Source organism: Hordeum vulgare, chromosome 1H (genome assembly GCF_904849725.1).
Source record: "Hordeum vulgare subsp. vulgare chromosome 1H, MorexV3_pseudomolecules_assembly, whole genome shotgun sequence".
Classification (NCBI taxonomy): Eukaryota; Viridiplantae; Streptophyta; class Magnoliopsida; order Poales; family Poaceae; genus Hordeum; species Hordeum vulgare.
The window spans coordinates 242,310,706-242,336,133 of NC_058518.1; the positions used below are offsets into that span (position 1 = coordinate 242,310,706).

General features: G+C 47.0%; 1 protein-coding gene across 3 annotated transcripts in view; it reads left to right on the top strand.

Moving 5' to 3' along the window:
* Positions 1–24,663, top strand: part of LOC123429749 (ABC transporter G family member 25-like) — a 55,868-nt gene extending 31,205 nt beyond the window's left edge. For all 3 annotated transcript variants that reach the window (XM_045113760.1, XM_045113752.1, XM_045113767.1), the window contains 8 exons: positions 18,393–19,117; positions 21,320–21,616; positions 21,968–22,414; positions 22,492–22,640; positions 22,992–23,281; positions 23,372–23,496; positions 24,170–24,322; positions 24,404–24,663. In XM_045113760.1, the coding sequence (XP_044969695.1) occupies positions 18,393–19,117; positions 21,320–21,616; positions 21,968–22,414; positions 22,492–22,640; positions 22,992–23,281; positions 23,372–23,496; positions 24,170–24,320 (2,184 nt within the window). In that variant the 3' untranslated portion in view covers positions 24,321–24,322; positions 24,404–24,663. The remainder of the gene's footprint in view (positions 1–18,392; positions 19,118–21,319; positions 21,617–21,967; positions 22,415–22,491; positions 22,641–22,991; positions 23,282–23,371; positions 23,497–24,169; positions 24,323–24,403) is intronic.
* The last annotated feature ends 765 nt before the right edge of the window (positions 24,664–25,428 follow it).

Sequence of the window (25,428 nt, forward strand, 5' to 3'; positions counted from 1 at the left end):
GAAATCAACAAGTTTGATTGGCTAGGGAGAGAGATCGGGTGGAAATGAGCTTTGGAGCAACAATGGAGCTTAGGGAGGTAAGAGGTAACCTTCTTGGGGAAGAAGACCCCTTTATATAATGGGGGAAAGAATCCAACCGTTACCCCCACTCACAGCCCGAGCAGAGCGGTACTACCACTGCTAGGAGCGGTACTACCGCACGGTAGGTTCACCAACCACGGTAGTAAAAAATTACTACCGTGCCTACCATCGCAGAGGATGTGGTTGCGCAAAAAGTCTGAGGAAGCGTTAGTAAAAAACTACTACCGCTGGTCCTTTTGCACAGACAGGGAGAAACAAGCTGGAGCTCCATTGAAGCGAGGGAAAGGTGTGCAATAGAATTGTGTACGTGTTGATTCCACCCTAACCTTTCCGAAGCGGACCCCCTCTTAATAGTACGGCTTTCCTATGACTCAAATCCACCAAAGAGAAACGTAGAAAGCAACCGTCTTTGAAAGACTCCGAGGGGCACCGAATCGTCTTGTGCCTAGTCATGAATTATCTGAAATGCTCAATGCACATGATTAGTCCGCACAAGCATTGTCATCAATCACCAAAACCACTTAGGGAGAAATATGCCCTAACAATCTCCCCCTTTTTGCTGGATTGATGACAATACAGGATTTGCACTAAAGGATATAAAAATAACATATACAAACCCAATATCTATAAACTAGAGGCAGGCTCCCCCCTAGATTTTATAGGCGAAGCAATCCTTGCAACAAACTGATTAAACACTAAGCATGGAAGCAAGGCATAACATGTGAGCATGAAGATAAGGGCACATAATAATTAGACTCACAAGCTAGTACTCCCTCTGTAAACTAATATAAGAGCGTTTAGATAACTACTTTAGTGATATAAACGCTCTTATATTAGTTTACGGAGGGAGTAACATACTGGATAATAATGAGACAATAAAGATATAGGAGTTATAGCATATGTCTCATACCATATGATAGAGTACGACGTCTCCTGGTCTCACACGCAAAACAAAACCAATCAAAGTAGCAACGAAAGTTCAACGAACAAAGCAACACAGAGAACGAAGAAATTCACAAATCCTACACTCTCTCCCCCTTTGGCATCGGGACACCAAAAAGATAGAGAGGAGACCTAAGACACATGTGGTAGCTCGAAATGCATAGGAATCAGCCATCGGACTCCTCATTAGACTCCTCATCAGACTCAGCCCACTGAAGATTCTTCTTTTCCATCCAAGCAGCTTCAGGAGTAATGTCTTGCTCAGACCCACTGGAGATGTGCACGTCGAGCTTCCTCAGAATCAGCTTGTCGCGCTGACGGCTCTCCTTCTGAGCAACATTAGTCATATACTGCCCCTTTGCCTGCATGTAAAACAAAGTCTTCATCCGGTCCTGGAGTTTCTTGGCCCAAGATGGCTCGGCAGAGGAAGGCACATTTGTCTCTGGAATGCCCTTATCCTCAGCCGCATCCTCATCCTCATTAGTATCCATGGTGGCAGCAGCAGGTGTAGTGGTAGTGTTGGCCCACTTGTTCTTTTGACGCAGCTTAATAGGCTCATGGTAGATCCAGCCGGGAGCATGAAACTATATGTCTGGAAAGGCCGCCGACCACTTCTCCCGTATCAAGTAAAACAAATAAGGTCCATAGATGAGAACCTTACGGTGAAATACTGCCGACTGAAGCTCACTCCACATGGCGTGAGACACATCAAGCGGTCCAGGAGCACGAGGCCGCCCTTTCTGACACATCAAAAGCATATCCACCAGATATGAATGCACCTGGTCCTTGTTGCCAATGCGCGGAAAAAGAGTGTTGCGAAAGATTCGGTGCATGACATCAAGGAATGGGTTCAGCACATGAGAGATCTCACCAGATGGGGACACCTTCTCAATAAAGTAGGGCAACAACTTTTCCTTAGGTGTAGTAGATGGCTTTGCGTGTGGGCGCAAACCAACTGGGTTCTCAAGCCCCTCATCATGAATGTTTAGAAGATCCATAAACTCCTTCCAAGTAGCAGACAACCTCTCCCCATTGGTCATCCAAGTCATAGTGTGCTCCGCATCAGTGTGGAAGTGGACTGTAACAAAGAACCGAGCCACAATCTCAGGATCAAAGTCAAGGTGAAACGAGATGAGCTCCTCAATCCCAAGCTGTTCCACCATGTCCAGAGGTTCACCAAAGTACGTCGGGTCCTTCTTGAGATGATCCATGTCAATCCACTGAACCGGTACATAGATATTCTTCTTGGTCTTGATCACATCTTCATAAATGAGAGCCTGCTGCTTGGACCAGAACAGTTCACATCCCTAGAGATGAACCCTATCGATGACATAGGGGTTGCGCTTCCGGCAAATCAGAAACTCAGCTTGTGGCATAGCATCCCAACTGACAGTGTTCTCCTTGTTCTTGTGAGCGGGCCGCTTGAAATTGCGCTTCGGAGCCTGGGATCCCTCGAGTGCCTCTGGATTGCGAAGGCGCTTGGAACCGGTATCCTGAGAAGGGTTCGAGCGCCTGGAGCTAGAACTGGAGCCACCACCTATGACACACAACGCAAGCACAAGAAAACGACAAAAGAAGTCAAGGCAAAGACCAAAGCAAACCAGAAAGCCCCAGAGAAATGAGAACTAGGAGGACAGAACATGTGAATTCAGGGAACAACGGTAGTACCACAGTGCAAGCGGTAGTAAAAGTTTAGTACCACGCTGACCACGGTAGTACCGCTCCTGGGAGCGGTAGTACCGTAGGGCAGGCGGTAGTAAAATTTTACTATCGCGCCCACTGCGGTAGTACCGCTCCAGGAGGAGCGGTAGTACCGCACGGGCGAACACTGCCAGATCTGACATACCAAACTTCAGATCCGGTACTACCGGAGATCAAAACTCACATGTTATATCCTACTAAGTAAAATTTCTACCACAGAAGCACTCTCCAACCATCCATTCATGAAAAGATTGTGCCATAAAACGATGAAACCTAACTCATATGTCCCCAAGCCTAGATTAAACAAAAGCGAGAAAAAGAGAAGAGAACTAGGGGTGTAGTGAACACCAGCGCGCATATAGGAAGCATCAACACCAATATGCTTGGTGAGCTCATGCTTCACAGGATCGCGCGCAATGCTAATAGCACCTGTACTATCAGATAAGAGTAGAGTCGGTGTAGTGACAGAAACACCAAAATCCTGAAGTAACCACCGTAACCAAGTCACCTTTGCCGTCAAAAGAGCAATTGCTCGCAGCTCAGCCTCTGCACTCGAACGGGAAACTGCAATCTGTTTCTTCGTCTTCCAGGCAATGAGAGAACCACCAAGAAAAACACAGTAAGCAAAAAGTGAACGGCGATCTGAAGGATCACTAGCCCACGTAGCATCCGAATAAGCCTGAAGCTGTAAAGAACTGGAGCGAGGAAAGAATAGACGGTGAGAGATCGTGCCCCGAAGATAGTGAACCGATGTGGGAGCGGAGACGAACTGACTCAGAATATGAACCGGATAAGAGATATCCGGACGAGTGACAGCTAGATAGACAAGACTGCCAACAAGATGACGATAACGCGTCGGGTCAGACAGGGGATTACCATCAGTAGCACGGAGGTGAACATTGAGCTCCATAGGAGTCTCAACAATGCGCTCGTTAGTAAGAGCAGCACGAGCAAGAATATCCTGGATATACTTTTCTTGGGATATAAAAAAGCCATCAGAGGTAGAAGAGACTTCAATCCCAAGAAAGTAGCGAAGAGGTCCAAGATCAGACATAAGAAACTGCTCACTAAGACGGGCCTTTACAAAGACAATATACTCGGGGTCATCCCCAGTGATGATCATGTCATCAACATAGAGAAGAAGAAGAGTCCGACCACGAGGAGAAAGGTGAATAAACAATGCTGGATCATGAGCACTCGCTGAAAAACCAGCGGCAGTCACCACAGAGGCAAAACGCTCAAACCAGGCGCGAGGGGCTTGCTTAAGGCCATAGAGAGAACGACGAAGACGACATACCATGCCATCAGGAACAAAATACCCAGGTGGTGGCTGCATGTACACCTCCTCACGCAGCTCACCATTAAGAAAGGCATTCTTAACATCAAGCTGAGATATAGACCAGTGGCGTGCAGAGGCCACAACAAGAAGTGTACGAACAATGGTCATATGGGCCACAGGAGCAAAAGTCTCGTCATAATCACGACCATGCTCCTGCTGAAAACCACGAGCCACAAGACGAGCTTTGTTACTGCTCAAGAGAACCATCAGAGCGAGTCTTAACCTTGTAGACCCACTTACAAGTGATGGGACGGACTCCGGGAGGAAGTGAAACAAGATTCCACGTACCAGTGCGTTCAAGAGCAGCAATCTCCTTTGCCATCGCAAACTGCCATTCAGGATGAACAATAGCCTGATGATAGGAAGTCGGCTCAAGAACAGCAGCACCAACGGTGGGAAATCCAAGGCGATCAACAGGCGGACGAGGGCGAGAACGCAAGGCATAGGGAGGCTGAGATGAGGATGTCGACACATCCACAGAGGCATCCACATGACGTGAACGACGAGTGTAACACTGAGGAAAAGATGGAACAATGCAAGGGGGAATCGCCAAGGTAGAATCGAGGGGTGAAGACGTAGAAGTCACCGGAGATGAAGGTGCAGAATCCGGTGACATGCCAGGAGAGGAAACCGTGGAAGATGGTGGTAGCAAATCGACAAGAGGTGGAGAAGCAGAAGGAGCGGAACGAATAGGCAAAGGCTCGATGGGGGTGAGAGGTGTATCAGGAAAAGTGAGGAAAGAGATATCCTCCACTGAAAAGGTCGAGGAAGATGGGCGTGGGTAGAAGGGACGAGACTCGCCAAAAGTCACATCCCGAGAGATACGCATCCGACGATCGATATGATCCCAACAACGATAGCCCTTATGCTCATCACTGTAGCCTAAGAAGACACACTCAACAGATTGAGCGGTCAGTTTGGTGCGTTCGCGAGGGGCAAGAAGAACATAGCAAACACAACCAAACAGGCGAAGTATCGAATAATCGGGAGAACGATCAAAGAGACGCTCAAAAGGAACACCACCCTGTAGAGCAGCAGAAGGTTGTAGATTGATGAGATAGGTGGAGGTGGAGATGGCCTCAGCCCAGAAATGAGGCGGGAGAGAGGCAGCAATCATCATCGCACGAGCCGTCTCAAGAAGGTGACGATGCTTGCGCTCAGCCACACCATTCTGAGCATGAGCACCAGGACAAGAGAACTGAGCAAGTGTACCCTGCTCAGCGAGAAATCCACGCAACATCTTGGAGATATACTTTCCAGCAGAGTCAGCACGGAACACACGAATAGGCGTAGAGAACTGAGTGTGAACCATGGCAGCAAAACGCTTATAGATAGATAATACCTCACTACGAGATGACATAAAATAGATCCACGTGTATCGAGAGAAATCATCTATAAAGATAATATAGTAGCGATGGCCTCCCTTCGAGGAAAAGGGAGTTGGACCCCAAACATCGGAGTGAACAAGGTCAAAAGGACGCTGAGACACAGTCTCGCTATGAGGATAACGTAACTGAACTTGTTTACCAAGCCGGCAGCCCTGACAGTCTAAAGACACACCACCGGAGACGGATCCAAGAAGACCACGTCGAACTAAGGATGAGAGACGAGAGCCACATAAATGACCCAGACGATGATGCCACTCTTGAAAAAAGCTGGTAGACAAGGCAACAGAGGAGGAGAGACTGGCTGCGGTGGCAACGGATGGAAGGTGAAGCCAGTCAAGCTCCCAGAGACCCTGAGAGTCATGGCGCCGGGGCCAGCACCGAGAAGAGCACCAGTGTGACGGTCCAGAACTGAACATGAGTCAAAGTCAAGGATTACCCGACAATCAGAGTCAACAATCTGGCCACCAGAAAGGAGCTGCATGGTAAGCCGAGGAACATGAGCAACATCGGGAACATGAAAAGATGAAGTGCTAAGAGTGCCTCGGCCAGTAACCGGGAGAGAAGTACCATCAGCAGTAAGAACATGAACATGAGAATCAAGAGGTCGAGTAGATGACAGAGTGGATGAATCAGGAGTCATATGAAAAGATGCTCCAGTATCAAGAACCCACGGAGATGTACCTGCGTGTGTAGAAGGTGGTCTCACAATGCCAGAAGAGCTAGCAGACATTGAAATCGTCCAATCTCCTGCTTAGTCAGGGGCGCAACTAAAGATGTCGGTGTAGACACACTCGACAACGGAGAGTCGAAGGCAAGCAGCAGGGCGCGAAGTCGCGCAATCTCGTCCTCGGTGAAGTACACAGCTGAAGTAGGCGACGTAATGGCATGAGGAGAGAAGCGACCACCACCACCTGTGGAAGCCGCTAAATATGGCGGTGTAGCATGTCCAGTATCGTTTGCAAAGACCGGTGTAGAAGATGAGGCCGTGTGCAGACAAGCACCAAGCGACAAGGGAAGACGCGTGGACGAAGAGCAGTCCATGGAGGCATAGGCACCAGGATAACCGGTGAAAGTCGCAAGAGGTGTCGGGGAAGAGCGACATGCACCGATGAAAGTCGCGGGAGGAGTCGGTGTAGAGTGACAATCACCATATGTAGAGCTCGCAGGAGCAATAGAAGAACTACCAGCACAGCCGTCAGGAGTCACGGGAAGCAAGGGACTGCAACGTTGCGTGCTGGTTAGACCTTTTTTTTTGGAACTCAATCAACAAACCGCGTCTGCATCTGACAGCAGGATTGGAGCCGACTCGATCTGGCGAGATGGGGCGTCAGATCTGGCGAGATGGGATGGAGCCGCCTCGATCTGGCCACGATCCAGAAGATGGGATGGGATCGAGTCACCTCGAGCTGCGTCGCTGATGCGAGGATGCAGAACCGGTGAAGTCGATCTGGCCAGATGCGAGCCGCCTCGTGCCTGGGGTGGGATGGGGCGGCGCCTCGATCTGGAACCGCCGCGAGATGGAGCGGGGACGAGGCAGGGGCTGGATCCGGCGGCTTGGGCGGCCGGAGGCAGCGGGAGGCGATGAGATCCGGCGGCTGTAGCGGCTCGATCCGGCAGCTGCTGTAGAACGAGAAGCAACCGTAGGAGGAGACCGAGAGGTAGCAGCGAGATCCGGCAGCAGCAGACAGACGACGGCTGCGTGGAGATTGGATCGGAGCACGAGTTGCGCGTGCGGAGAGAAAAACCTAATGCTCTAATACCATGTTAGGAATAAGCAACTTGTATTCCCATGAGGCCATAGGCCGATATATATACATGTACAGGTGGTGGACTATATGCAAGAAACCCCTTATATATTGGGATAAATACAAAAGGGTACATGACTTATATTATAACTCTAACACCGCTATCATTACGGTAGTAAAAATTTATTGCCGTACCTGAAGCGGTAGTACCGTGCCCTCTTCAGAAAAAGACGGGTTGATCTTTGCAAGAACAAGAGAAAAACACATGATAACCCAAGCAAAGGTAAGTAAAGCGAAACAAGCAAGAAAAAACGAACACCAAACCGAATCTTCTGACGAAGAGAGGGGCGGTGGCCGGAGCCACCAATGTTTGAGACAATTGATATGACACCGCGAAGAATTATTCTTGGGTTCATGACCAAAGCTCGTCTTTGAAGCACAAGTGCATCAACAATGGCTAATGTGAAAGACGTGATCAATTTATGCATAATGGGGGGAGGGAAAGTTCATTGAGAGAACAATACTCCCCCTATGTCCATGCCTACACATAGAGGAAAATATAATGATGAGTGTGGTGTGGTGTGCCTAGTTTCAATCCACATTGCTTGAATCAATGATATTTAGCTCATGCCTTAACTCGCAAAACCTCTTCATCTAGAGGCTTGGTGAAAATATTCGCAAGTTGTCTTGAGTGTTGATAAAGAGGACCTCAATATCTCCATGCTTGATATGATCTCGAATGAAATGATGACGAATATCAATATGCTTGGTCTTGCTATGTTGCACCGGATTGAGAGATATCTTGACGGCACTTTCATTGTCACATAGAAGAGGCACTTTGTCATAAGTGACACCGTAATCCTTTAAAGTTTGCCTCATCCATATAACTGAGCACAACAACTTGCGGCAGCTACATACTCGGCCTCGGTGGAAGAAAGTAGCACACAGTTTTGCTTCTTCGAAGACCAACTTACCAAAGAGCGACCAAGGAATTGGCATCCTTCAGAAGTTGACTTCCTTCCGGCACAGTCTCCAGCCCAATCTGAGTGAGAGTAACCTACTAGATTAAAGCTTGCTCCTTTAGGGTACCATAAGCCAAAGTTTGGGGTATGAGTCAAATATCAAAAAATTCGTTTGACAGCCGCGTAGTGGCTTTCCTTTGGTGCAGATTGAAATCGTGCACAAATTCCCACACTCAACATGATATCTGGTCTAGATGCACTAAGGTAAAGCAAGGATCCAATCATGGAGCGGTATATCTTTTGATCCACTACTTTACCATTGGGATCATTGTCAAGCTTGCATTTGGTTGGCATGGGAAATTTGACCGGCTTGACGTCCTCTAGCTCGAACCTTTTGAGCATGTCTTGAGTGTACTTGGCTTGTTTAATGAACGTTCCTTCTCTTCCTTATTTGATTTCGAACCCAAGAAAGAACTTCAACTCTCCCATCATAGACATCTCTGTTAGGAAAGCAACTTATCTGTATTGAAGGCCCAAGGGGCATATATATATTACACATGACTTGAGGTGCAAGGAAAGTAAACATAGACTAATAAGGACTCCTAGACTAATACTGATAGACTAATAAGGACTCCTAGACTAATACTAATACTTCCTAACACCCCCCCTCAAATGCAAAGCGTATGCAATAGCATTGCATTTGAAGAAGTGTAATACTAAAAAAAATGATAATCCAAATCCGCATCTTGAGAGTGTCGTCGTAGCATGAAGAGTCTTCAAAACTTGTCGAGTCGCCGAAGGAGAGAACGAAGAGATAGCACATCAGAGGTAGACACCGCATCACTTGAAGATACAAGATAAGTATCAAGAGAAGATGGGTTGTCAAAAGAAGATGACACATCAAGAGGAAGACACCGAAGAGATGGCACATCAAAGGAAGACACCGCAACACTTGAAGATACAACATAAGTATCAAGAGAAGATGGGTTCAAAAGAAGATGGCACATCAAGAGAATAACGCATTGTGCAGAAAATCATAGTCCACGACAACCGACGGCGAAAGAAGCTCGATGGTTAAGGCACGATGGACGTAGATCGACAATGCAAAAGAAATCCAGAAAATCCTATAGATAACAACAAGGGCAAGTAGGCCACAAAAGTTGTATAGAAAGGATCAGGACCGGAAAAAGGCTGCCGGACTAAGGTATGGTGGACTCGCATGGCATGAGAAAACACAAAATATCAACGGATTTGGTGGACGCAGCGGAAAACAAAGAAAACTAGAAAACACACACTAGATTAGGGATGATGGCAGCGGAAGAGAAAAAAAAATCATGGCAAAGGGAATAGCAGTAGCACGCAAGCTGGACGTGCGGGAGCAGAACATGCAATCAGGAGCTAAGCAGTACACGCCACGACAAGGTAGCATGCAGCAGCAAGCAGCACGTGTGTAGCAGAGGCAGCGGTGGCCAATAGCATCATGTAGCAGCAGTTTTTTTTTTGGAACACGACCCAAGCAGCGGCAGGTGGGATCGGGACGGGAGGCTGGAGGCGGCGAGATCCAGCGGCAGGTGGTGGAAGCAGCGGGATCCCAACAGTGGCTGGTTGATCCGATCTGGAAGCATCAGGGTCAACAACACGTGAGAACCAGACCAGCCGTTGTGGACCTGTAACGCTGGTGGAGGCTGGAGGCAGCTAGATCGGATCCGGATCCCAACGATCCAGCAGCGGCAGGTGGGATCCAGCAGCAGCAGCGACTTCAGCCAGGAGCAGATCAGGGGGAGTTGCAGATCCAGACAGCCAGAAGAGGTGGCGAGATACTTCGGCCAGGTGCAGATCCAGCACCAGAGGGACTTCGGCCTGTAGCGGATACTTCGGCCAGGAGCAGATCCAGCACCAGAGGGACTTCGGCCTGTAGCGGATACTTCGGCCAGGAGCAGATCCAGCACCAGAGGGACTTCGGCCTGTAGCGGATACTTCGGCCAGGAGCACATCATGAGCGGTAGCGAGATCCAGCGACGGGAACGGTGGCTGGAGCAGGAACGGGGAAAAATTGGATCGTGAGGATGAGTTGCGGCGTCCGGAGACCTAAACCTAGGCTCTAATACCATGTTAGGAAAGCAACTTATCTGTATTGAAGGCCCAAGGGGCATATATATATTACACATGACTTGAGGTGCAAGGAAAGTAAACATAGACTAATAAGGACTCCTAGACTAATACTAATAGACTAATAAGGACTCCTAGACTAATACTAATACTTCCTAACAATCTCAAACTTCTCGGTCATTAGTGCAGCAAACTCTTCATTGAAAGATTTGTTAGGAGAACCAAATATAATATCATCAACATATAGTTGGCATATGAACAAATCTCCTTTGACCTTTTTGGTAAAAATGGTGGGCTCAATTTTCCCAATTTCAAACCCACGATCTTGCAACAACTCGGTAAGGTACTCATACCATGCACGTGGGGCTTGTTTAAGGCCGTAGAGCGCCTTCTTGAGTTTGTATACATGAGTGGGGAACTTGGGATCCTCGAATCCCGGGGGTTGTTTGACATATACCAACTCACTTAAGGGGCTATTAAGAAATGCACTCTTCACATCCATTTGTTGCAATTTGAAATCATGGTGAGAAGCAAATGCAAGCAACATGCGAATAGATTTAAGACGAGCAACAGGGGAAAAGGTTTCACCGTAGTCGATACCCTCGACTTGGGAGTAGCCTTGAGCCACCGGTCTTGCCTTGTTTCGAACAACAACACCATTTGCATCTTGCTTGTTCTTGAAGATCTATTTGGTTCCAATGACATTATGTTCCCCCGTTGGCCTTGGCACTAATTCCCGAACTTGATTGCACTCGAAGTTGTTAAGTTCGTCATGCATGGCTTCAAGCCGATCCTCATCATCGAGCGCTTCATGTACCTTTTGGGGTTCAACACACGAAACAAACGCGTGATGCAAACAAAAGTTTGATAATTGTTGACGAGTAGTTACCCCCTTATTGAAGCTTCCAAGCACATTCTCCAAGATATGTTGTCGACGCTGGAGCTTGGAAGCCACTTTGACAGCGCGACGCTCTAGGAGTTCCTCACTGGGTAATTGAGGATCGTCATTTTGATCATCTTGAGCACCGTCTTGAGCTTGCTCACTAGTTTGCCCTTGATCTTGTGGTTGCACCTGATCTTCAGCAAACTCAGAGTCTTGAGCATGATCTTGGACATCATTTGGTGCAACACGATCCTCATGAGGTTGATCTTGTCCTTGATCTTGCTCAACAGGTTGAGGGCCTTCACTTTGTTCTTCGGAAGCGTGTGGGACTAGCGAAGGTGATGGCCCCACTTGAGTAGAACATTGTCCTTCTCCTTCAGCCACAAGGGGTTCCTCAATGGGGAGTATTTGACAATCCCCATTCTTCTTATGGCTCGAGGAGGAATTTCATCACCTACATCACAAAGACCACTTAGGAGCCATTATTTTCATCAAACTCTACGTTACACGTCTCCTCGATGAGTCCGGTGGACTTGTTGAGAACACGATAAGCATGAGAGTTTGTAGCATAACCAACAAATACGCCCTCATGAGCTCTAGCTTCGAATTTAGACAAACGAACACCTTTCTTGAGAATGAAACACTTACAACCGAACACCCGGAAGTACTTGAGGTTGGGCTTGTTCTCGGTAAGAATCTCATATGAAGTCTTATTCAAGCCTTTGCGGAGGTAGAGCCGATTGGATGCATGACATGCAGTGTTAATTGCTTCGGCCCAAAAGTGTACGGAGATTTGAACTCCGCCATCATGGTTCTTGCCGCGTCCATCAGCGTCCGGTTCTTCCTCTCCGCCACACCATTTTGTTGAGGAGTATAGGGGGCCGAATATTGGTGCTTGATCCCCTCGTCACTAAGGAACTCATCCAAGGTGTAGTTCTTGAACTCGGTGCCGTTGTCACTTCTAATCATCAATATCTTTACTTCATGTTGACGTTGAGCTTCATTAGCAAAGTCGATGACGGTTTGTTGAGTCTTGCTCTTCCTCTTGAAGAAGTATACCCAAGTGTATCTTGAGTAGTCATCCACAATCACCAAGCAATACTTTCTTTCCCCAGAATATCAAAATATGGAGGACCAAAGAGATCCATGTGAAGGAGCTCCAAGGGCCTTTTAGAGTAAATGATAGTCGTGGGACGGTGAGCCGTTTCATGAAGTTTCCCTTCTATACAAGCACCGCAAGCACGGTCTCTTATAAAACTCACATTTGTTAGTCCACGAACGTGATCCCCTTTGAGGAGACTTTGCAAAGATCTCATATTGACATGAGCTAGCCGGCGATGCCAAAGCCAACCCACATCAACTTTAGCCATTAGACAAGTCACGATCTTAGTGGGTCGCTCCGAAAAGTTCACCACATAGAGACCGTTCTCGACATGTCCAACAAAGGCTACTTTAAGAGTCTTGCTCCACAAAAGGGCCACAGTATCAAGATTAAAAAATGTGGCAAAGCCCATAATTGCAAGTTGACGAACGGAAAGGAAATTGTATGCAAGGGACTCAACAAGCATGACCTTCTCTATAGATAAATCTTGAGAGATGACCACCTTGCCAAATCCCATTACCTTAGATGTTGAGGCATCAACAAATTGGACATGGGTGGGCATAGATGGAATTGGATGCACATCCACCACCAAGTCCTTGCTCCCGGTCGTATGATTTGTGGCTCCACTGTTGAGCAACCATGACACCCCATCGGAAGCAAACTCGTACAAGATATTAATGCTTGGATTTAGGTACCCATTCTTGAATGGGTCCTTTGATGTTAGAAACAAGGGTCTTAGGAACCCAAATAGCCCATTCAATGTACTCATAACGAGAACCAACAAATTTGGCATAAATATGTCCATCACTAGCACGACATAAAAAATAAAAGGGGTTAAAGTCGCCGGCTTTGTTGGTAGAGGTGGTTTTGCCCTTCTTGGCATTATCACCCCTTTCCTTGTTCTTCATCTTCTTATGAGTACTTTCACCCTCTTTGACAAAAATGTCCTTGAGAGGGGGGATAGCTTGGTCTTGTTCTTCTTTTTCTTCTTAGACTTGGGTGCAAATCCAAGTCTCTCCTTTCCTACAACTTCCTTTTGATTACTCAAAAGGTCATTTAGATTCTTCTCGCCTTGGATGCATGACACAAGGCCCTTTTCAAGTTGTTCTTTCAACTTGGCATTCTCCTCCATAAGATACACATGCTCACAACAAGGGTTAGTAGAACAAGCATTATCAATTAGAACAAAAGGAGGACAAGTAGAAATCTCCTTGGTTAGTTTTACTTGGAGTTGATCATGAGACTCCTTAAGAGAGGAATGAACACCTTTCAAGACCTTGTGGGCCTTGTCAGGTGTATCAAATTCTTCCTTTATTCTATCATAGCCAACCCCAAGTGCAACTTTCTTGGAATTAAGCACACAGGTAAGAACAATAGCATGATCAAGATCTTTTTGCAATTTAGCATGATCAACGTTGTGCGACTCCTCAAGAGCCAAACGAAGACCACACTCTTCCTCTAGAGCAATGGATAGTTCCGCAATCTCATCGGCGTAATCACGACTATGTCCCTCCAACTTGGAGATAGTATCCTCATGAGTCTCAATGAGATCATTCGCCTCACCAAGTTGTTCCAAAACAGCAACAAAGTGCCTCTTGGATTCACCTTTGATCTTACAGAGGAATTTGTCAAACTCATTCTCATCAAGCTCCACTACTTCACTATCATCAACACAATCTAACAATGAAGGAGTAGTAGTGATAGTGGTCTTGATGTCGGGGGTTACCTTATTGATACCTTTGGCCATGAGGCACTTGGCGATGCGGTTCTCGTTGGTGGCGCCGAAGAGAGACACCTTGGGCGAGGAAGTGGCAATGGCCACGGTAGCCGTTGCCATCCCCTCATGGCCTGTATCATCTTCGTCATCATCGGAGGTGTACTCTTCATGGGCCACCAAACCCCTTGGAGGAGTCTTCTTGGTGAAGATGTTCTTGCTTGGGAAAGACTTGGCTTTGTCTTTGTGAATGAGCTTGCCCTCATTGTCTTCCCTCTTCTCATATGGACAATCCGCCACAAAGTGACTCACATTGCCGCAACTGTAGCATGTCCTTACTCGTTGCTTGTTCTTGGACCCACTTGAGTTGTTCTTGGAGAAGTTGGGCCTTGAGTTTCTCTTGTTGCCCCAAAATTGCCTTGATGCAAGAGCCATGTGCTCGTAATAAGCATACTTTGTGTCTTCTGGGCAGCCATCTTCTTCCTCTTTCCTCTTCTTCATCCGAAATGACCTTGGCTCTCAAGGCAAGGTTGGGTGAGGCTTTCTTCGACCGGACACGAGCAAGAGCATTGTCGGCGGTCTTGTTCATGATATTCATGGCAATGAACTCATCCAACACTTCCCTTGAGGTCAAGGTGTGGAAATCTGGCCTTTGACGAATGACGGAGGACATGGCTTTGTTGAATGGCATGATGGCCTTGAGAAACTTGCACTTGATCCAAGTGTCATCCGTATCCTTGCTCCCATGATCTTGGAGAGCAACGGCAAGAGTAGTCATCCTTCGGTAGAGATCACGGGGGTCCTCGTCTTCTAGCATCACAAACTCATTGGCCTCATCAAGAACCACTTCAAAGTTGGACCGTTGAATGCTTGAGCTCCCCTTGTACAACACCATGATGGGCTCCCAACAATCCTTTGCACGGGTGAAGGGGCGCAAGTGAGATAGATCTTCGGGAGGAACCGCTGATTGAAGGATGAACAAAGCGGAATGATTGTATTGATTGTCCGCCTCTTCTCTTGGAGTGAGGTTGTTTGGATCATGTGGGTAGAAGCCTTGTTCGATGATTCTCCAAAGATTTGTTGAGCTGTGATTCAAATGAGACTTGATGCAAAAGACCCAATTAGCGAAATCACTTTTAACAAGTTTAGGAGGAGGACCAAGGTTATTAATATGCGGTGTAGGGACCGGTCCTCCATAGACCGGGGAGGAGAAACCGAGACAAAGGTTCCCGTTCCATTCTTGTCAAGAGGGGAAGAAGTTCGAGTACCTTTAGCCGGTTCCTTTTCAGAATTGGCCTCCTACTCCGATGTGGTGGGTTTAGCCACAAGCAACGGTTCGGGAGAATTCTTCATCCCCTCAAGTAATTCTTTAAGCATGGACTTGACTTCGGTCGTCATGGACGTCTTGAGTGAGGCCATAGCCTCATTCAAGTCGCCCCGTGTGATCGAACTCAACTCCACGGCCTCGGGCACTTCGTGCCCAACCTCACCGTTGTCAACCATACTCTTCGGGTGGTGAAACCCTTAATAAAGAGACGTGGCTCTGATATCAATTGAAAGGATTGATATGGTTGACTAGAGGGGGGGGGGGGTGAATAGACAACTACCAATTTTTAGCTCTTCTTAACAAATTAGGGTTAGCAACAAAAGGTTCTCTAGATGAACAACTAGGTGAGCAACCTATATGATGCTAACAACAACAACAACTAAAGCAAGCAAGGAATACACCACAACAATAATAAGTACAAAGTAAAGGTAAGAGATAACCACAAGTGGGAACCGGTGGAGACGAGGATGTGTTACCAAAGTTCCTTCCCTTTGACAGGAAGTACGTCTCCGTTGGAGCGGTGTGGAGGCACAATGCTCCCCAAGAAGCCACTAGGGCCACCGTATTCTCCTCACGCCCTCACACAATGCGAGATGCTGTGATTCCACTAGTGGTGCCCTTGAAGGCGGTGACCGGACCTTTACAAACAAGGTTGGGGCAATCTCCACACAAAGCTTGGAGGCTCCCAACAAGACCACGAAGCTTCACCACAATGGAATGTGTCTCCGAGGTGACCTCAACCGTCTAGGGTGCTCAAACACCCAAGAGTAACAAGATCCGCAAGGGATTAGTGGGGGGAATCAAATATCTCTTGGTGAAAGTGTAGATCAGGGCCTTCTCAACTAATCCGTAGGAAATCAACAAGTTTGATTGGCTAGGGAGAGAGATCGGGCGGAAATGAGCTTTGGAGCAACAATGGAGCTTAGGGAGGTAAGAGCTAACCTTCTTGGGGAAGAAGACCCCTTTATATAGTGGGGGAAAGAATCCAACCGTTACCCCCCACTCACAGCCCGAGTAGAGCGGTAGTACCGCTGCTAGGAGCGGTACTACCGCACGGTAGGTTCACCAACCATGGTAGTAATAATTACTACCGTGCCTAGCACCGCAGAGGCCGTGGTTGCACAAAAAGTCCGAGGGAGCGGTAGTAAAAAACTACTACCGCCCAGAGAGCGGTACTACTGCTGTGCCTGCGGTACTACCGCTGGTCCTTTTGCACAGACAGGGAGAAACAAGCTGGAGCTCCATTGAAGCGAGGGAAAGGTGGTGCAATAGAATTGTGCACGTGTTGATTCCACCATAACCTTTCCGAAGCGGACCCCCTCTTAATAGTACGGCTTTCCTACGACTCAAATCCACCAAAGAGAAACGTAGAAAGCAACCGTCTTTGAAAGACTCCGAGGGGCATCGAATCGTCTTGTGCCTAGTCATGAATTATCTAAAATGCTCAATACACACGATTAGTCCGCACAGGCATTGTCATCAATCACCAAAACCATTTAGGGAGAAATATGCCCTAACAAACTCCCTCGGTATCGCTGGCGCTTGCAGCATGATCGGAATCGCGGCGGGACAGCGCATCCGCGACGCCGTTGAGACGGCCCTGGCGATATTCGACGGTGAAGTCAAACCCAAAGAGCTTGCTGACCCGTTGGTGCTGCGGAACGCTGGAAAGCATCTGGTCCAACAAGAACTTGAGGCTGTAGTGATCTGTGCGTATAAGAAACGGCCGCCCCCACATATACGGCCGCCAATGACGCACCGCATGCACCAGCCTGATGAGCTCCCGTTCGTAAGCGGCGAGCTTGTGATGGCGCACTGCGAACGGACGACTGAAGAAAGCGAGGGGTCCTGCATCCTGATGTAGGACGGCGCCGAATCCCACGCCCGAGGCGTCGCAGTCCACTGTGAACAGCCTATCGAAATCTGGCATGTGGAGAACCGGCCCAGTCGCGAGTGCCTGCTTTAGGGTCTGAAAAGCCTCAACCGCGTCGGTGTCCAAGGTGAACGCGTCGCGCTACAGCAGCCGCGTATGTGGGGCCGCAATGCGCCCAAACTCCCGAATGAATTTGCGGTAGTAGCCGGCTAGCCCCAAGAACCCGTGGAGAGCCCGTGGCAACTGTGGCGTCGGCCAGGTGGCGACGGCGTCGACCTTCTCCGCATCCATGGCAACACCCTCCACCGAGATGACATGTCCGAGATAAGCAATGGACGGTGTGCCAAACGAGCACTTCGAGCGCTTAAGGTATAGGTGGTGCGCCCGAAGCTCGTTAAGGACGATGGCAATGTGCTGCAAGTGCTCCGCCCACGACGAGTTGTAGATGAGGATGACGTCGAAGAAGACGAGCACAAACCGCCGTAAGTAGGGCGAAGGACGTCGTTCATCAATGCCTGAAACATCGCCGGGGCGTTGGCAAGGCCGAACGGCATGACCAAGAACTCGAAGTGGCCATGATGAGTGCGAAAAGCCGTCTTCGCAATGTCGTCCGGGTGCATCCGCACCTGATTGTAGCCGGAGCGGAGGTCGAGCTTGGTGAAGAAGCATGCCCCGTGTAGCTTGTCCAGGAGCTCCTCAACAACCGGAATAGGAAATTTATTATTGGATGTCTTGATGTTGAGAGCCCGATAATCAATGCAGAAGCGCCACGTGCCATCGGCCTTACTGACGAGGAGCACCGGCGCCGAGAATGGTGAGGTGGTCGGCCGGATGATGCCTTGGGCAAGCATCTCCGCGCACTGCCGCTTGAGTTCATCTTTCTGTAGCTGGGGGTAGCGGTATGGACGGACGGCCATTGGAGGTGTGTCCGGCAGTAGGTGAATGCGATGGTCGTAGGCCCGGACTGGCGGGAGCCCCTGGGGTGGCTATAATGCGCGCCGGTCATAACACACCAACGCAAGTTTATATGCTGCAAATTTCTGTGCAAGTTGTGACTATAAGGTATCCTAGTTTCTCCCATAAGTCAGTTTTGTAGAATACCACATAACTTAAATGGGAGAATCTAAATTGTTATAAATATATATTTACTTGGAGCCAACGATCTTGTTCTCACTGTTTAATGCTAGTTTTTAGTAAATGATTCACTCGTGGTCTTGTTTATGCAGGTTATCTTAATTATCGTTTTACTACTGGTGTACAATTGCTCTGATCAATTCATTGCAGTTCGAGCTAAAATTTCATCGAAGTCCCGTAAAAAGGCAGCAAAAATTGCGCAAGAATCGGCAACAGCACGGGGAAGATGGAAATTAGCAAAAGAACTTGTACTAAGGCATGAACTGGAAATGTATGAGTCTTCTGATGCACCTGAGGAAGTAGCTACATCATCTGATGGGATACTGCATGCTAATAAAGGTAATGGTAAGAGATCAAAAAATCGCAGAAAGCTAAATGATCGCACTGAGAGGTTCAGGCGTGCATATAGTCAGATTGATAAGGAAAGAGCTCTGCAGCTAGACAAAGATAAACTAACACTCTCTGGAATAGTGTCTCGAGCTGCTGAAAACAGACCACAGAGGCCAATGCTTGAGGTGGCTTTCAAAGGTCTGACATTATCCATTGGAAAAAAGAAACTTCTGCAATGTGTTACTGGAAAACTTTCACCAGGTAGGATAACGGCTATTATGGGTCCTTCTGGAGCAGGAAAGACCACATTTCTCAACGCTGTGTTAGGTAAAACATCAGGCTATAAGAAGGATGGATTGGTCCTTGTAAATGGAAAATCTGGATCGATGCAGTCGTATAAGAAGATAATTGGCTTTGTTCCACAAGATGATATCGTACATGGAAACCTGACGGTTGAGGAAAATCTGTGGTTTAGTGGATGCTGCAGGTACTGGAGACATAACAAAGCGCAGTTCGTTTGTGTTCCCAAATTATTCTTTTGGCCTTCCACTAAAATTTTCAATGCACAATTTTATTAGGATCAGTGACACAGCATTGCTAGATTTCAATTCGCTGCAGAACTCAACAATACTCCCTCCGTCTGGAATTACTTGTCGCACGAATGGATAAAATGGATGTATCGAGAACTAAACTACATCTAGATACATCCGTTCCTATGACAAGTATTTCCGGACGGAGGAAGTATTATTTTTTACAGCTTCTTCAGGAACTACACTGAAAAAGATGTCGAATTGAGCTTTGGACCCAGTTTTTGTCTACTCCCCTCCCTCCCGAGGCGCTCCAACGGGAGGAAACCCTAGCGCCGCCGCCTCCCCTCCCCTCCCCCCTCCCCCGCTGCCGCCAGAGCGAGCGCGTGGGCGAAGCCCGTGCGTAGCCGACGACAGCAGGCCCCTTCGTCTCCTCGCTTGGGGGATGCGGCACGGGCCGGACCTCGCGACCAGGATGCATCGCTAGTTGCCGGGTGCGGCAGCGCATCGGCGCTCGGCGCGGGCTGGGGACGGGGGCGTGGCGGTTATGCGACGGGCGGCATGGTGGTGGTGCAGGCCAGCTGGTGGTGACGGTGGCGGCGGCTTCGTGCGTCGGGATCCGCCTCTGATGCTGCGGGTCGCGGGCGGCCGCCTGGGCTGCGGGCGACTTCTCTCGCTGTGGTGTGATGGTGTGGGGGCGGCGCGACAACGGTGGATGTGGGCGGCCCCCGTTCAGTCGGGCCCTTGCGGCTGGCGGTGGCGCTCGGCGCGGGAGGGCCTCCCTGGTGATCTTCCTCGGCGGCGGCAGCGGGTCGATCTGGTGCCCCTCATCGGTGGGTGTGCATCTGTTGGTGGCCTCACGGGGATGTGTCCCGGCTACGATGGTGGGGCGACACGAGGTGGTGTTGCGGAGCTCGGTAGGAGGGATGGGTGGCCTCGATGCGGTCGCGTCACCTGTCGCCGGTTTGGATGCGTCCCCTCCTCCCTCTCCCCGCCGAACACGAGGGAAGGGGAGAGGGAGGAGGGATGGGTGGCCTCGATGCGTTCGCGTCACCTATCGCTGGCACGGTGATGTGCCGGTCCGGATTTGTCCGCTCCCCTTTCTCCCCCTTTCCTCGGCCGCGGGAGAGTTGGCACAGGTCTTCCAGCGGAGCGCCTGGAGGTGGGTCTGTTGGTTGAGAGCCGCCGGTTGGTCCAAAGCTAGGGCCTTTGTGTAGGTCTTGGGGTTTTCTGGTGGCAGGGCGGCGGCTCTAGTGGCGGGAGGCGCGGCGTTTTGGGGGCGGATCGTGTGTCTCAGGTACGGGTGGGCAACCATGGCCACACATGTGGCATGGTTGCGGGTGGTTGACGGAGCTAGGATGTGACGGAGGGGTGTGAGCGCCGAGGTACACCACTTGCCCAGTTCTTTGACTGGCCGACAGTGACGGTGGACGTTATTGCCGTATCCTTCCCGAAGGCTCCGACGCGACGTTTCCTTTTCTATCGTCTTGCTCTGGGTGAAAACCTGATCTTCGCGATCGGGCAGTGGCGGCTACCCTTGGTCGTACCCTTCTGGGAGGCACCACTTTGGATGCCTAGCTTGGTTGTTAGTCCGGTTCACCTCTCTATTGTGGATGCTCATGATGGAGGTCTCTGTCGGCTCCAAGCCGTCCTCCTCACTCATCTGTAGTTTGCTTGGTTGTCGGTGGGGTGGTGTGTCGGCGGCCGACAACTTTGTATCTTGCCCTGAGTGTGTGCGTTGTGTGTGGTGGTGGTGCGTGTCTATTCGGTCTCTCGGATATATTCGGTGTTGGTTGCTTTATAATATAAAGCGGGGGGAAACCCTGTTTGGGTAAAGATGTTGAATTTTTCAGATATAGTTTAGTTTGATTATTAAAGTGTTTATCATTTCTTTACTTATTTATTCACATTCCCCCCTTCATATATACTTCCTCAAGTTGAGACACTTATTTTGAGACGCAGGGAGTATAAATTAATCATATCTCTTGTATGGCATAAGTCATGTGCCTAGATGGCTCCTAGCAGTTGATGCATGTTCTTTACTATGCATCTACAAAAAGTGATATCGCCTAATTAATTTCAGCAACTCTTTTGATGATATCCTTATTGTACTTTTATAGGCAATCATTTGCTCTAACAATCACCATTCTTTTGTGAAACAGGTTAAGCAAAAGCATGTCAAAAGCTGATAAGGTTCTCATTCTTGAACGGGTTATAGGGTCACTAGGGCTCCAAGAAATCAGAAATTTCCTTGTTGGGACAGTGGAAAAGCGGGGTATTTCTGGCGGACAAAGGAAGCGTGTGAATGTTGGGATTGAAATGGTTATGGAACCATCTCTTCTGATATTAGACGAGCCAACAACAGGCTTAGATAGTGCTTCCTCTCAGCAACTTCTAAGAGCTCTTCGTCATGAAGCATCGCAAGGCGTGAATGTTTGTGCAGTGATTCACCAACCAAGGTTTCCCTGTAAACTTTGAATTAATCATGCCTTTATTTTTTCCAGAAAGAATCCTTGTCGAATGTTCAGTTGAAATGACATAGCTCATATGAAAAGTGCTCTTGCATTTTTTCGTAACAATAATTGATGGGCCAGCCAATACACCAGGGCTACCTATCAGTTGGCGTTATAAAATTTGGTAAAAACAAATTCATGTACATGCCTAGTAATCCCCCAACTTTATATAATAAGTGGTGTAAACATGGCTAGTCAGGCAGTCATTTATCCTTGTGTGACTAGAATAATCTTCTCTACACATCCTTTTCTACTTTATTAAGATGAATTTGGATCTAACATGTATTCTTTTGGCAGCTATACTTTGTTCAATATGTTTGATGACTTTGTTCTTTTGGCAAGGGGCGGCCTTATTGCTTACCATGGGCCTATAAGTGAAGTTGAAAATTATTTCTCAGGCCAGGGGATCAAGGTTCCTGATCGTGAGAATCCTCCAGATTATTATATTGACATCTTAGAGGGAATAGCAAAGACAAAAATGAGGGGGCATGCCACTCCTAAACATTTGCCACTTCTTTGGATTATACATAATGGATATGAAGTTCCAGAAGATATGCGGAAGGACCTTGAGGAGATCAATATGATGCATGAGTTATATACTGTAGGGTCCATTACTAGAGAACTATCTTCTGTAGAACAGACAGAGAGTAAAGATTCTGTGCACCAAAATGTCAGCCAAAGAAATGATTTACTGAATAGGAAAACACCCGGTGTACTTGCACAATACAAGTACTATTTAGGGAGGTAATCCGATCTCCTTAATCTCTCTAACTTGCTTTGGTGAATCATTTTGTAACTTCATAGCCAAATTATGTTGTCAGGGTAGCTAAGCAACGTCTACGTGAAGCTACACAGCAGGCTGTTGATTACCTGATATTGTGTATTGCTGGCATATGCATTGGAACCATCACAAAAGTAAACGATGATACACTCGGTGTAGCTTCTTATGGGTATACCATAATTGCAGTTTGTAAGTCGGCTCCATCTGTTATTTTTACAAATGTCCTAAACCATAAACTAGCAAAAAAAAAAAACAGAAGAAGAAATGTTCTGTTCCATGAAGCATCTTATTAGATTGCAACAATATTGAGAGCCACCCCACACACTAGGTACAATGGACTGCATAAAAGTTGGTGAGAGATATTTGTAACACCTGACCTGGCCATACATGACCTATCATTTCATTAAGCTTGTATAATTTACAAAAGAAAATTGTCAAATAAATTAAAAAAATGATTTATCACTTCATGTGCCATCTTTACCTGGAGTATATATTACTTACAATAGCGTTCTTCCTGACTTTAATTTGCTTTGTGCACAGCACTGTTGTGCCAACTTGCGGCACTGCGATCATTTTCACCAGAAAGATTGCAATACTGGAGGGAGAGAGAATCTGGCATGAGCTCTGTAGCTTACTTCCTTGCAAGAGACACTATTGATCATTTCAACACCGTGGTTAAACCAATTGTCTTCCTCTCAACATTTTATTTCTTCAACAACCCACGGTCTACACTTCGAGACAATTATTTGGTCTTGCTTGCATTAGTATACTGTGTAACTGGCATAGGTTATACTCTTGCAATTTGGTTTGAGCTAGGATTAGCTCAGTTGGTAAGTAGGCAATTATCAAAAAAAGTTACCATTCTATGGAAAACCCAAATTACGGGCGGTAATTTAGCTTAATGAACTTTGCTCTTGCAGTGTTCTGCATTGCTACCTGTGGTACTGGTCCTGGTGGGTACTGACCCAAAATTTCCACAATTTATTAAACAATTCTGCTATCCCAAGTGGACACTAGAAGCTTTCATTATTGCTGGAGCAAAAAAGTTAGTAGTTTCTCCCTCAATGTTGTTAGTATTTCCCATTTCCTTCATCACCAAATCGCCAATTAATGAATAGTAAAAGTTGAGTTCTTATCATTTAATTAAGCTTGTTGGCAGCACAGGATAGGATATATTAACTCCTAGAAAAGCATATTGAGCTAATTGCTCATTCATATCTATATAGAAGAAAAAGACCCTGAGTTCTATAATAGCTTGAAAATGCTAAAAACTGTTTGGTGGAGTAAGAAAATATAATATTCTCACATGAAAGTTATTGCAGGCAATTATCACTCCGGCATATACTGAAAATTGTAACTAATCCTTTTAGTGCATATGTATTTATATTTGTATTTGGCACTAAAGTCTCCTAGAGCAAATTACTACTCCCTCCGTTCCTAAATATAAGTCTTTTTAGAGGTTCCACTAGTGAAGTACATACGGATGTATATAGACATATTTTAGATTGTAGATTCACTCATTTTACTCTGTATGTAGACTCCTAGTGAAATCTCTTAAAAGACTTATATTTAGGAACGAAGGGAGTAAATATCAACAGTTTCTTCATTCAGTTGCCCTCTACAAATTTTAGGTTATCAGGTTCACGTTAGTATAACGATCAAACTTAAAGCCTTTTACCCTTTTTCCTAACACATATTATTACGGTATTGCCCTTCAGATATTCTGGTGTATGGCTGATTACGCGATGTGGAGCACTGCTAAAAGGTGGTTATGATATCAATTATTTTGCTCTCTGCATCGCCATTATGATGCTTAATGGTGTACTCTTCCGGTTTGTTGCTCTACTTAGTCTGTTGAAGCTAAGATAGAGGTAAGTATGCATATAATTAGTTTTTTTGTCAATTTTCCCTCTGCTTTCGTTTTACTTAACCTGGACATGTGGATTATGAAGGTTCTTACCATCTCGCGAACTAAAGAACAAGGGCTTGTTCTCTTGAATATTCAAAATTCAACGGCTGTGGAGTTTCTATACAACAAGGTTATCGCATCGGTAGAGTAGAGACCTCTAGAATATATGCAGATTTGTAATTATTATTCTTGTCCATAGGCTCTTGGCGGTGTGGGGTGATCGGACTTACTCCCTCTGTTCCATAATATAGTCTTTTTAGAGATTCCACTAAAAGATTACATACGGATGTATATAGACATATTTTAGAGTGTAGATTCACTCATTTTGCTCCGTATGTGGCCCCTTAGTGAAATCGTTTAAAAGACTTATATTTAGAAACGGAGGGAGTACATAGGTAGAGGTATGCTTGTACATGCAAACTTATGACTTGCTGACCTTCATTTCTCGAATGCAAATGTAATCTCGAATTGTCCCTTTGTATTTAATTTTGCTGTATGAAAAGTGTGAAATCCAGTTCTAGGACAGAAAAGCAGGCTGGTCGTTTTTGTTACGAAAGCAACTTGTTTATATTGAAGGCCCAAGGGGCATATATATATTACACATGACTTGAGGTGCAAGGAAAATAAACATAGACTAATAAGGACTCCTAGACTAATACTAATACTAACAAGGACTCCTAGACTAATACTAATACTTCCTAACACCCCCCTCAAATGCAAAGCGTATGTAATAACATTGCATTTCAAGAAGTTTAATACTAAAAAAAAAATGATAATCCAAATCCGCGTCTTGAGAGTGTCGTCGTAGCATGAAGAGTCTTCAAAACTTGTCGAGTCGCCGAAGGAGATAACGAAGAGATGGCACATCATAGGTAGACACCGCATCACTTGAAGATACAAGATAAGTATCAAAAGAAGATGTCTTGTCAAAAGAAGATGATACATCAAGAGAATAAAGCATTGTGCAGAAAATCATAGTCCACGACAACCGTCGGCGAAAGAAGCTCGGCGGATAAGGCATGATGGACGTAGATCGACAATGCAAAAGAAGTCCAGAAAATCCTATAG